The 13,351-nt window shown below is 39.4% G+C and overlaps 2 protein-coding genes and 1 long non-coding RNA gene across 3 annotated transcripts in view; 1 reads left to right on the top strand and 2 right to left on the bottom strand.

Annotated features, from left to right (window-relative positions):
• iars1 (isoleucyl-tRNA synthetase 1) overlaps positions 1-13,351 on the bottom strand; it is a 57,071-nt gene that overhangs the window by 37,024 nt on the left and 6,696 nt on the right. Inside the window, exons 8-11 of the mRNA XM_032512772.1 lie at positions 7,338-7,425; positions 6,569-6,629; positions 6,228-6,323; positions 3,772-3,894 (exon numbers count right to left, since the gene is read on the bottom strand). Coding sequence (XP_032368663.1) covers positions 3,772-3,894; positions 6,228-6,323; positions 6,569-6,629; positions 7,338-7,425 — 368 coding nt within the window. The remainder of the gene's footprint in view (positions 1-3,771; positions 3,895-6,227; positions 6,324-6,568; positions 6,630-7,337; positions 7,426-13,351) is intronic.
• LOC116687432 (desmin) lies at positions 1,344-2,990 on the bottom strand. The gene has a single exon (XM_032512810.1). It carries the CDS (start codon positions 2,889-2,891, stop codon positions 1,755-1,757), a length of 1,137 nt encoding a protein of 378 aa, XP_032368701.1. The 5' UTR covers positions 2,892-2,990; the 3' UTR covers positions 1,344-1,754.
• The window catches only part of LOC116687445 (uncharacterized), a 20,733-nt gene continuing 19,868 nt past the window's right edge, over positions 12,487-13,351 (top strand). Inside the window, exon 1 of the long non-coding RNA XR_004331546.1 lies at positions 12,487-12,499. This is a non-coding gene — a long non-coding RNA (uncharacterized LOC116687445). The remainder of the gene's footprint in view (positions 12,500-13,351) is intronic.

Raw genomic sequence — 13,351 nt, forward strand, 5'->3', positions numbered from 1 at the left:
AACAACAGTTTGTTTCCATCCAGAGGAGTAGAGGGGAAATAACTCTGTGCTCTGTTTTCAAGGTCTAGTGCAGTGAAATATGATCCGCCATAAGCACATTCAATTTTAATTTTAAAATTAACTGAGTGTCTTTTGTTTTTTGTGCTTGACTTCCTGTCCCGCACTGCTGTGTGCTGAATTGCTGCGGAACTACCCGGCGTCGGGCAAAAATAGAAGCTCTGCGTATCTGCACCGGAGGGCTGCGGATCGCCGGAGCTGGGACAACGTCGGAATAAAGCCAAAAGGCAGTCAGGGAAAATACACACATTGACATAATGGAAACTTAATTTAATGGAAACCCGTTTTAGAGTGGGTCCGCAGATGTTATGCAACCGGTGGAAATTACGAGTAGTGGCACATTGAGTATTTAGAAGTTATAGACAGGGTAAAGCAAAATACTAAAATTATTATTTACTGGGCCTGACTCAGTAAATAATTACATTTCTTGTTTTGTAGGTTATAATAAAAAGGTAGGAGAAGGTAAAGAGAGACATAGATAGAGAGCAGACGGAGAAGAGGCAAAGTAGACCAGGAAGTAAAGACACGTAATTAAAGAGCACAACAGGGAAATCACAAGTGTAATCATCAGAAGAAAATCATCAATGCAATATTTTGTATGCACTCACTTCAATCTTTATTAAGTAACAGTTGGTCAACATTAGAATAACTGGTCAATAGATGTGTCTTGTCGAAACATTTGGAATAATCAGGGGGTACTGTAAAGACCAAGCAAAACACAGATGATATCGGTTCTGCTGTGTTTGGGTTGAGATGTGACACAAAACAAAGGAGAAAAAGGTGTTTGTTTTTTTATAAAGGGGTGTAATAGGATCCTAAAGTTGGATCGAGAGAAGCAGTGGCTGCGAAAAGTGAGGAGATGTAGCAAAGGAAAGGGACTCAAATGGTGAAAGATGTAGTGGGGTTGATTTGACAAAAAAGGGAAGGTGAATTCTGCAAGGGAAAAGGAGTTAAGGAAAAGAAGCTAACTAAGGAGTAACTAAGGACAACTGAGGACAACAAAAAGGAACCAGGGGGTGCTGCTGGTAGAGCTGGTTAAGAAAGGAGGACAGGGTTGTTTTGAGAAAATGATGTAAGATTTGAAGTACAAAGGACTAGGAGAAATAGGGAGCCAAGCAAAGACATACGGATAAACGGGTCAGGGTGTGGCAAAGTAAGCAATAGATTAAGAAGGGCTGAGTATCAAACCTTATTACTGCAACACAAAGTGCCCCTAGCTGTCGAGTACAGAAAGCTGGCATCAAATGTTTGGTCAGACTGGTAATCTTGTTGTCTATGTCTACTAATTTATTTGATTAGACACTTCCTGATTTGAATCAACATTTTGGAGGGAAAGACTGCCTTCAAGCCAGCATTTCACTAGAGTAGGCATGCGTTTTCCTCTCAGTTTATTACAATTTTAGAATATCATATTTATATACCATGTAAAGACAACATGTTAATTCATTGTCCCCATTTGTTAATTGAAAAAAAGGTTCTGTAGATAAAACATATTTCTCAAAGTCAGGTTCATTTTAGCCTCTGTACTGAAACTCAGGTGTCAAACCGGCACTGGTATCGAAATATTCCAAACAATACCCAGCCCCTTAGAGTAAGAAGGGTAAAGGGAAGAATTGGGTAAGATAGGTAAGAATTCTCCACAATGCTCTGCTGGTCTTCTCTGTGGCTGCTTTGGACTCTCCTCTCATCCTGGACATTTAAACATCTTTGGCAATTCCAAGCCTATGCTCCTCTCCTTCCAGCAGCTTCCTGTAGGTGGCGATCTCCGCATCCAGCTTGAGCTTAATGTGCAGCAGTTCCTGGTAGTCTTGGAGATACTTGGTCATCTCTAATTTGGTTTCACAGAGCTGGGCTTCCAACTGAGCAATGACACCTTCGAGGCTCCCCACCTTATCCATGTGGGACATCTCCATGTCCTCCAGCTGCTGCTCTAGGGCTGCGTTGCGAGCCCTCATCCCATCAATCTGGTTCTGCAGCTCTGTCACTTGGTTGTGGAAGGTTGTGATCTCGTCTTTCATGGTTTTCATTTGCTCTTCATGTTTTCCAGCATGTTCCTTGAGGGTGTCAAACTTGCTCTTGTACCACTTCTCAGCTTCCTGGACGTTGCGGGCAGCAACAGATTCTATCTCTGCGCGCATGTTGCGCAGATAAGCAGCCAGGTCAGGCCTATCGCCATCCAGCTCCGCGCTAATCTTTGAGTCCTCGATCTGCTTCATGAGGTCAGCCACCTCTTCATCATGCAGCTTCTTGAGGAACTCTATCTCGGCCACTAGTTGCTCTATACGCTTCTCCAGCTCTGCCTTCTGCAAAGTGGCACTGTCAACATCCTGGCGAAACTCCCTCAGGATCATCTCCGCTTCTTCTTTCAGTGCTAGCTCCTCCTCCAGCTTAAGTCTCCAAACTTCAACCTCCTCTTCAATGTAGCCTCGTTCAATATCAGCTACTCCCTTCTCATTAGTCAGGGCCTCAATCAGCTCCCGCACCTCTTTAAACTTGAGCTCGTATTCTTCTCCAATGCCTGTGGGGCCTCCCTTGTAGCGGCCCTGCAGTGCAGCTAGCTCAGCTTGAAGAGCAGCATTTCTCTGCTCTAGTGCCTGGACCTTCTCAATGTATCCTGCAAACTTGACATTGAGTTCCTGCATCTCCTCTTTCTCGTTGGCATGTTGCTGGTGGATCTCCGTGCCCAACTCGACAGCAGTGCTGCGATAACCGGAGCGTCCACGGCTGTCATAGGAGGATCCACGGCACCGGGAAGGTGATGGGCTCTGAACCCTTGCTCTGCCGCTGGAGCTGCTAACCTGCAGGCTCTTCTGGGTGTAAGATGCAGCTCTCATGTTGTGTAAAATACTGGGTTTGTTTTTTAGTTTACAGAGGAACAGCTGCTCTCTTGGCTTCTCTTTGCGTGTAGCCCACTCCGCGACTGACGCTCCCTCAGATCACCTCCGAGTTTTTATGAGGCAAAAAAGAATGTCTCAGACAGCCATGAAACTCACGCTTGGTTTTAACATATTTCAAAAGTAGAATATGACAGACTTTCATAGAACTGTGGCTGCATGCTCTTTTTTAGGTAACGCTGTACTGTTACTGACTAAGTGGGTTGAGTCCACTCCCTGGCATTTGAGCCAGGATGTGAAATAGTGATTGGATAATGTTCGACTGCTATTTTTCACTCACTATCCACTAAGGATGGTAATACAGTTGGGTGTGCCAGGGAGGGCACCCTGTAAACTGGTAAACAGTGAAAATGTGCTTTGACAGCAGGTTTTCCTACACAATTTGTGAAACTGCTCTGACGCTGATTCCCTTAACTCTCTCCACATCAATGTCAAAGTCATGCACCTAAAGAGATCATTTAAAATTACATTTGGAAAACATGATGAAAAGGTCGTATTCTCATCTCAGTTACCACATTATAAAAAGCCTTAAACCAATGAACACCATTAAAGGGCATGTTTCAGTGCTACTGTTCAGAATGAAAGAGGAAATAAGTAATTATAGAAAGAAGTATTCTCCAGAGATATAAACAGAGGAAACGGGCGAAGAGAAGAATAGGCGAGAGAGTGCTCAGAAAGCGGTAAATGAAATGCTGAATTAAACCAGCTATCAATATCATTGAGGGTTTTTATATTGTGTTATCAGTGGCTCTTACCACGGGTGGAAACCCAAAATGTCTGCTAACCTAATCTACATGTAAATGTCTTATGTGTCACTCACTTTGACGTACTGTCCCGCAAAGTCAGTGACCTCGGAAGTGAAGCAGCCCGAGGCGTCCACAGGGCAGATAGGAGCCTGGTCCCTCTGGATGATCTTGTATTCGGTGCACACCCTGTAATCATCCTACAAAGGGAATAATACAGTTTAAAAGGTTTTGTAAAATAGATTGTCATCTATAATAATAAACGTAATACCTTTGGGGTTGGGACTGTTTGTTGGACAATACAAGCAGTTCAAAATCTCAGCTTGGTCCCTAGGAAATGTTGTACATTTTTGACAATTTTTGTCATTTTATAGATCAATTAACAATTAATCAATTGAGAAAATAATCATCTGGTTAATTAATAATGAAAATAACGGTTAGTTGCATCCATAATTTCAACAAAGTCATGTACAGTAGCCATTTACTACATCCTGAGTTTGTAAGTAATTAAGTTACATTATCTTGACATAGTGATCATTTATTGCAAGCTGTCAATGAAAATAAGTAATTGTCTAACCCCTTTGGCAGCCAGTGTCACTTGTTTAAAGATGTGTTATGACTCCATATTACATTCATTGTTGAGCTGGATACTTTTGCAGTGTTGAAGGAAGCACTACTGGCATTTGACAGCTATGCATGAAAGATTGGAGTACTGTCCAGCAGTTGTAAATATATTTTGTATTCAAACACCCCGTCAAGATCCAAGATGGATGGTTCATAGGGTCATTTCACATCCAGTCATAACAACATAAAATTTGAAAAATGTATCTTGGCAGCGCATTTCTTCTCACTATATATCTTCAGAGGAAATGCATTTGTGTTCATTTCAATGTAAATGTGATCACTAAATAACAGAACGGTTGCCAAATAAAAAATACAAACATTTAAATGCAAATGTATGTGGGATGTTTATGTGAAAGGTTTATTTTACAGCCCCATAGGGAGTGAGCTGCGATGAAGTAGGCACAGATTGCAGAAGAGGAAGCTAAGAAAGAGAGAAAGACTGAGTGTGTATCTGCGGCTGGCTAGAGCCACCGGGGCATCCATCTGCCTTTGACAAGGGCATTTAACATATTAGCAATGATCCAATACATCTGATGGCACTGTAGGAACACATTGATACTGTAGCGTGGAATACAAAAATGTCCTAATATTTTTCAATAAGCATACACATCAATGTGAAATGAGTCCACAAAATGATAAGGAATCAAGATGAAGGGTATGGAAAGACATAACTCTTAATTAAACAGTTTCCCCAAACAAGGTCATAGATCTTAAGACCATTGGGTCCTGATTTGTATTGATGAAATGCCTTGGCCTTGACCACTTTGAGTGTTAAAACAAATTTATAAATAATTAATATTATTATTAATCATTTATTAGTGTCAAGAACAAATCTTCTTTGGGGTGAAGTTTAGTCCTACACTTGTGTTGGCTAAAGGCACTCAACGCAGTGCAACTGGAGAAAAGTAAATTGACCACTTTAACAACAAAAAATTGCTAATTCCGAAAACATAAGGAACTACAGAATTAGAACATAATGGAATTGTATTTCGCTAAGGCAATGTTACTAAAGGGACATTGACAACTAAACAGGGACTGGATGTACTTCTTTCTTCTTTTTTTTAGCATGGCAGCGAACCATCCATAGAGTTACACCTGACAAAAGATGACCTCGTTTTCATCCAGAGTGTGCTCCAAATGAGCATCTGCAAGACTGGATAACAAGCGTAATAGAAGCAACGTTTCAAAAGCACATTTCTCAACTTCATTCCAAATCACTCGAGGAAGAGAAGTACATTATAATTAAAAAGGAGGAGGCTGGGCGTAGTTAGCCTGATAAGAGACAGGTGGAGCCTCGTGACAGTGACAGAAGGGAGCAGGATCAACGGCAAACACTGCACACAGTACATTCAGCCACCACAGTGCACTGTATATCTGTGCAATTCTAAATGTTGAATAAGCTTAGAGATTTATATTACTTTACACCCTGTTAGTCTTGCCTTATAAGTCTTGGTTGGCATGAGTCTTGTTGAGAGTCTTGACCAGGCGTATGCCTAAGACTCTAATAAACTGCCAAAGTGCATCCATTATTCGTTAGTATCCGATTGATCTGAAAATGTATTACAATATTTTTTTAAAACACTTTTATGTAGTTGCTAATCCTCGACTTAAGTTAGCAGTTTTTATATCTTGCTATCATACACTTGTGTACTTTTGGCAAACTACAGTAGTGAAACAGTCAATTGACTGGTACTTCTACAGGCTCATTTCATAATTGCTAAATTATTGCTAGTGTGAGCTTTTAAAATTTGCTGTTTCAAATCAGTTTGACTTGAATATCTTAGGATGTCTTTGGTCACAAAAAAGAATTGCGATGGGCAATTTTTATTTTTTCTGATATTTTATCTACCAAAAGATTAATCTCTTGATAAAAAAAAATAAAACAAATGGACAGTGGAAGACCACTCACAGCTCCAAAGTAAGGTGCCTGGTGGACTACTCCTGTGCCCTCCTCCTCCTTGACGTAGTTATCCATCACCACCTGGAACGCTCCTTGCTCCCCACACTGAAGAGAAACAAGGATGAGGAGAATTAGATACAGGAAGGCTAGTGGTGTGAGGAAGCAAAAGAAATAGAGCCACACATAATAATAGCTAGAGAGAGATTAAGAGACAGATTAAGAGAATGAAAGTGAGATGCCACTTTGTAGTTGGACAGGTAATTTAGGTGAGACATAGGTCTGTCTTAATTTTGTGGCAAACAATAAATAAGCCAGTGAAACAGCCAGAAACAAGAACAAAGACTACTAACCTTTGCAAAGTACTGGAAAAGAGGCACGTATTTTTTCCCTTTCAGTGTCTTGCCGGGAAATCTAAAAACACATAAAGTCTATGTTTTATATCATATCTGTAATTCACCTTCATCAGATTTACTCACTCATATTTGTCTAAACAGCCTCTGTTTAGTTGTTGATACTGTCCAACCTTCAGATTATAGAAAGGTTGTTGCAGCCCGAGAGAAAGACGGTCAACACTTCTAAAGGTGGAAAAATCTGACAACTCCTCTGCATGTTTTTGAGGGTAAAAAAAACAAATAACACAATAAGAGTCTTATCTTCTAATGCCATGCTACAGTGGTGCTTTCAGCTAAATTCTAATGTTGGCATGCTAACATGCTCATAATGATGATTACAATGACATGAATCTATCTATTCTTGGATAATGGAAAACGCTTTGGTGAAAATTTCTTTAAGTGGGGCAGTACCAAATTTCTTTGACGTGCGATTAACGTACGTGTTCTGTGATTTGGGCCTTGGGCCTCAATGAGCAGAAATGTTTTAAATGGCAAGTTCAGTTTCAAAGCCCTTCCAGATGGTTCTCTGGACAATACTAATACTATTTGCATGTACTGTTGATTTGAACTAAGTTACTACTGGTGTACATCAATTCTGAAATACCACTGGCTGGCCAAGCATACAGCTGATGCAGAGAAGCCTCCTCCCAGCGCCAAAGGGAGGCCATGCTGGATAGTTTGCAACAGAGACACCTGGACAACTCTATATAGGGTCTAGTGTACTTACTTGTCCAGGATAGCGTACTCGCTCTCTGACTTAAACAGAGCTCCAAGCCTGGCCTCCATCAAAATGTAGGTCTTCTCTGTGGCGTTATCTGAGAGACGAACAGAAAAACACAGGTGAATGCTATTTCCAGACTCATCTCAAGGCTCCTTATATTACCTACTCCTGTAACAACACATCCCATGTCAGGACACAAAGAGTAAGAAAAATGAGATGAAGAAAGATTAAAGAGCACTGACATGACATAAAGAAATAGAGTTGTGACGAAATCTTGTCCCACTGAGTGTCTCGTCACAACCCTACATACTTGTCACAATTATTTTTTTCTCATTTGAATGCTCTTATCAACATGGAAAAGTGGATTGGCTTGCTTTGTGCAAATGTTTTTTATTAGAAACAACATTGGCATATAGCCTACTGTAGTGTTCAATTTCACACGTAACATTCTCACTTGGTGAAATCATTCACACTTGGAGCAAATAATCTCCCACACAGTGTAACACTGTCCATCAATAAAAGGGTGACGAGGGGGGTGGGGAAAGGAGAATTATCATCAGCTGTGTGCTTGGCCATCAAGTGGTATTTCAGACCGGACGTGCTGCGATGATAGCTCAGTTCACAACGACAAAATTCAAATTTCCATTCAGAATCTTATTGGCTTCCATTTCGTCATCTCGCGTTCGCCATCCACTCAAAACGTAACGTTACTACACTTTGGCCGGCTCGAAAGTCCAAACAAGTGTATGTGGCGTGCCTGTTGTTTTTTTTCCCGGTCTAGCTAGATCCGGTGTGGTGTTGTAGTTTTTCTAACGTTACTAGTTGGTGCATGTGAAAACATGTGAAGAAAAAAACTACAAAGTTTGCTAGGCCAAAAAGAATATTAATTTTGTGACAAAAAACTGACACCGTTAAAATGGGTTTGCGTTAACAGCGTTAATAACGCGTTTAACAGACAGCACTATTCAACATGTTATGTTATTTTGTTTGTGCTTGTTTGTCATTTTGAGAAGGGAAGCACCAATCCAATACTATATGTAACTTATTAACTTACTTGTTAATTAAATTACTACTTAACTGTTTGTTTTTTTATTTCCTTGTCATTTGTATATTTTTCACTATTAATTTCATTGTATTTAACCTTTATTTAACCAGGAAAAGTCCTATTGAGTTACAGTAACTCTTCTCCCAGGGAGTCCTGGCCAAGACTGGCAGCAAAAGGTTTCAAAATACATAAAACACAGGTCAACGGTTACATACTACACCACAAATCTCTATACATACTAGAACACAAAAAAGGCATTATACTAAACTTCAGCTGATACAGACATACAATTTAAATGGCACATAGTTAAAAGCAATTACACTGTTCATAAAGCATCAAAGAGAGAAAGTAGGTTACAAACAAAAGACAGACAGTACATCCACCGACACGAGGCCAAAGAAACTGTCAGGAAATAGTACTGGTCTATGGGGTGCTGAATAATAATTTTTTTAACAATAAAAAAACAACACTGATTTACACATCACACAACTATTTAGCAACGGGTATTAACAGATGGAAATAGGGACAGGATTGCGAGACTCTAGCCACATTGAACGTGTAACGTTTGCGGACCGTTACGGGAGTGTATGTACTGCAGAATGTAATGTTTTAACTGGCTAAACAAGCTGCGCAAACACGGGGTAGGATTGTGTGAGTCACAGGTGAGAAAGAGAGCTTTTGCTTTGGGATTGTTGTCGTTTCTTCAGTTTTTGGAATGGGCACAGTGCTGTGGAAACGTCAATCTAATGTCAGCTGTTATCAGAGGACGCAGGTGAGGAAAACAAAAAATAAACACAAAAACTCTGAATTTGAAACGTTACCTTTATATGAGTAGTTTAATTTGAAAGAAATAATTACACTTCATGATCCATTTCCATGTAACAGGACCACACACCCCTCACGTAAAAAATGGAAGACTGTCCTATTTTTGCGCTTGTAGGGCAGATCTTACGCTGCTCTCGTGCTTGGCGTAGCCGGTGTCACTGACTATAATAAAAGCGAGGTGTTGGAACATCTGCTCTGCATACATTACGCGTGGAATGTAGCTAGCCCATAAGTTAAAATTAATTGAACTTTTGAGGCAAGGAAAGTGAAGCAAATTGCCTGTCTGTGTGAAAACAGCTTCATCTCATGCATCCGTTTTACTTTTTTTGTCGACTATATAGCCCAATTATATAATTTTGTCATTGTTTCTCCACCCCCCACCCCCTCCACCCCCCATTTCAGAAACACTTCTGGTAAACTGGCCAAATGGGGATTTTAGGCAAAATAAGAGGAGAAGGAGAAGTTGAGAACAGGGACAACAGATGTGAGGAGGGCAAAAACCAAACGGCCTGTGACAATGAGACACAAAAAGAGAGAGGAGGGGGCAGCATCAATAAAATATGTTTCTTCCCCTCAGTGGTGTGACAAATGATTGCACAGCTCAGACCTGCTGCTGCTGACAGCCCTCAACTCAAACCGCAACAAAGGCAGCGAGGGAAAGAGACAGACAAAGAGAGACAGAAAATGAGAACAACCGAGGACAAAAACAGGTGGATGTGGAGCCAAAGAGAGCGATAAGAAAATGAGTGGGAAAAAGCCAATGAAGATGGAGCAAAAGAGAGGATGGGGGATAAAAAAATAACGACTAAGCTGGTATAAAAAAAAACACATTCATTGGTATTCCAAGACAGTCTCCCATGCAGCAGAGCAGTGGCGGTGCAGTTAGGAGGACAGACTGTGCTTCAACAGAGACCCCTGCAGGATCAAAGAGGACATGACACACTTGCATGAATCTAGGTCATCGTATTAAAAACCCACCAGTTTCTCTCACGGGGAACTAAAGCACGAGGGTTACAGAAAAGCACTAGCCACCTCTCTGGAGAATTTAGTTTTTTTATATATTTGAACAGGGACAGTTTTTTAAGCGACCTGATTTCAGGCACATCCACATTTCTCAAGTCTAAATCACACACAGATGGCTAAAACAAAAATAAAATCAATAATGGCGGAATTTTATTTAGCTCCTTCAGTTTCAGGGTCCTGGTGTTGTGCCACTGTCATTTCATACAAAATTAGCTGATAAGTAAATCATACATATTTGGCTAAGATTGATTGATGTATTTTCTTTGTTGATTAGTAGTGCTGTCAGTTAAAACAGCGTTAACGCAAACTCATTTTAACGGCGTACATTTTTTTAATCGCAAGATTAACGTTCTTTTTGGCCTAGCAAACTTTGTAGAGAGTTTGTTTTTTTCACATGCAACAACTAGTAACGTTAGAAATACTACAACATTACACCGGATCTAGCTAGACCGGAAACAAAACAACAGGCACGCCACATACACTTGTTTGAGCTTGCGAAACGGCCAAAGAGTAGTAACGTTACGTCCTGAGTGAATGACGAGTGCGAGACGACGAAATGGATGCCAATAAGATTCTGAATGGAAAGTTTAATATCTAAAGTTGCCAAATGGTTTTATTGACAAGACCAAAGTGATATGTGTGTTTTGTTGTTGTGAACTGAGCTATCATCGCAGCACGTCCGGTCTGAAATACCACTTGATGGCCGAGCACACAGCTGATGAGAATTCTCCGCCCCCTCGTCAAAGAATTTATTTTACCCTTTTATTGATGAACAGTGTTACATTCTGTGAGAGATTAGTTGCTCCAAATGAGAATGTTAAATGTGAAATTGAACACTACAGTAGGCTATATGCCAATGTTGTTTTCAATAAAAACACATTTGCACAAAGCAAGTCAATCCACTTTTCCATGTTGATAAGAGCATTCAAATGAGAAAAAAATAATGGGACATAGGAAATTCAAGGGACATTTTGAATAGATAAAAATGTGCAATTAATTAATTAATATATATATATATATATATATATATATATATATATATATTTTTTTTTTAAGATTATTATTTGGGGCATTTCTAGGCCTTTATTGACAGGACAGCTGAAGAAATGAAAGGGGATGACATGCAGCAAAGGGCTGCAGATCGTAGTCGAACCCGGGCTCGCTGCGTCGAGGAGTAACCCTCTACATATGGGCACCCGCTCTACAAACTGAGCCATCCAGGCGCCCGCAATTAAATATTTTAATGACAGCACTATTGATTAGTTTTTAATTGACTTAACATGGGGAAATAAATTACGTTTTGGGCTATGTGTATCTGAGTTGCAACTTTTCAGAGCCTGAAAAGACATCTTAAACATCTTTCCTAAACTTGAAAAGCCAAAAAAGTGAAAATATCCAATTTACATTGATATGAAACTTTTTAAAAAAAAAACAGCAGGTTTGTTTTATTTGGATCCCCATTAGCTTCAGCATAAGCTAAAAAATATTCTTCCTGGGGTCCTGCAATCTGTTCTTGTGAGAATACTCTTTACAACATCACATTACACACACACAGACATAACATTTGAAAATACAAATCATAATTAAATCTTACAGTTAACGAAATTAATACAAAAAATTAAATAAAGTCACTACTCCGAATAGATCTATTTTAAGAAATAAGATAACAAAAAGCCCTGTAACAGACTCTAATTGTGCATTAAATATTTAAATTCCTTTGAAGGTAATATGTCTTAAGTGATTTTTTAAAACCATACTAAGTGTTTTGTTTGATCGTCTTTGGGAGAGAGTTCCATTCACACTGCTCTGTACCTAACTGAACGTTGAATGGATTTGGTTTTCACTTTAGGTAAAACAAAATTACCTCCTTCTGCATGCCTCGTTGAATAATGATATGTATCAGTAATAAAGGATATTTTTGTATATAAAGTAAAAGGCGTTTTGTTTGTTGTAACAATATGTAAAAAAAACATTAGCAAATACACAAATCTATTTTTTACTTTAAACCATGAGAGGCTTTCATGCATTTGATCAACATTTGATCTAAAGCCACACAGAGAGCCACACGTGCAGCTTTTATTCTGAATCACTTGTAGTTTTTTTAATATTAATTGCTTAAGTGCTGGACAAAACCACAGAGCAGTAATCCAGATGTGAAAAAAACAAAGCCTGAAGAACTTGTTTAACTATCTGTGGTGTGACGGGTTTTGCACACCTTATGATAATTGACAAGGCCTTGCCCATTTCTGAACATGTTTTTCCCAACACAACCTAAGTTTAGCCTCATACTTACTCTACAGAAGTTTTTTCTACACTGAGTTCAAGTTTTGGTTTGGAACATAAAGAAGAATGAGTTCCAACCACTAAACTGGAAGGAGATCATACTTGAGGATGTGAAACCTGCAAATGTTTTCCGTAGAAATGGTTTAAGCAATCAATGAATATCTAAATTGTCATACATTATTTTTTGTTCAATCAGCTAATCAACCCATCATTTTAGCTAGTTATAACACACTCAGTGACCAGTTTATTAGGCACACCTTGCTAAAACCGGACGTAGTCTAATACAACTAGGGTGGCAAAATATTATGTCCATTATCAATAAACAGATTCATTGTTTTGTCTAGATTATAGTTTAAATGACCATTACAATTTCCCACTGGCTAAAGTCACATCTTCAAATTGTCTTGTTTTGCCCTTCCAATCATTGCCGCTCTGAATACAACATCCCTGTAAAAAGTGGATTTAAAATGGTTCAACCTTTATTTAACCAGGTAGGCTGTTGAGAACAGGTTCTCATTTGCAACGGCAAATGAATGGTGGTGGACAAATTATTATAAATACCCTCATAACAGGAAAATTCAAAAGGACCACAAACTACAGCTTTGAAAATGCCCATTAAGTTGAATCAACACCTCTCTAAAACGAATTCAACCAAAACTGAACATTATAACTTCATGAGGGTATGATATATTGCAGGGCTGTTGTATTATGTCGTTTTTCCACTGCATGGTAACTACTCGACTCTACTCTATTCTACTTTTTTGGTTTTCCATTGCGAAAAAAAGTCCTTGGTACCTGCTAACAGGTACTTTTTTTTAGTACTACCTCAGTCAAGGTTCCAAGT

This window comes from Etheostoma spectabile, chromosome 4, assembly GCF_008692095.1.
Source record: "Etheostoma spectabile isolate EspeVRDwgs_2016 chromosome 4, UIUC_Espe_1.0, whole genome shotgun sequence".
NCBI classification, from domain to species: domain Eukaryota; kingdom Metazoa; phylum Chordata; class Actinopteri; order Perciformes; family Percidae; genus Etheostoma; species Etheostoma spectabile.

Bases quoted from the DNA above. Each gene is read 5' to 3' on its own strand.
- LOC116687432 (XM_032512810.1), bottom strand. From the start codon at position 2,891: ATGAGAGCTGCATCTTACACCCAGAAGAGCCTGCAGGTTAGCAGCTCC.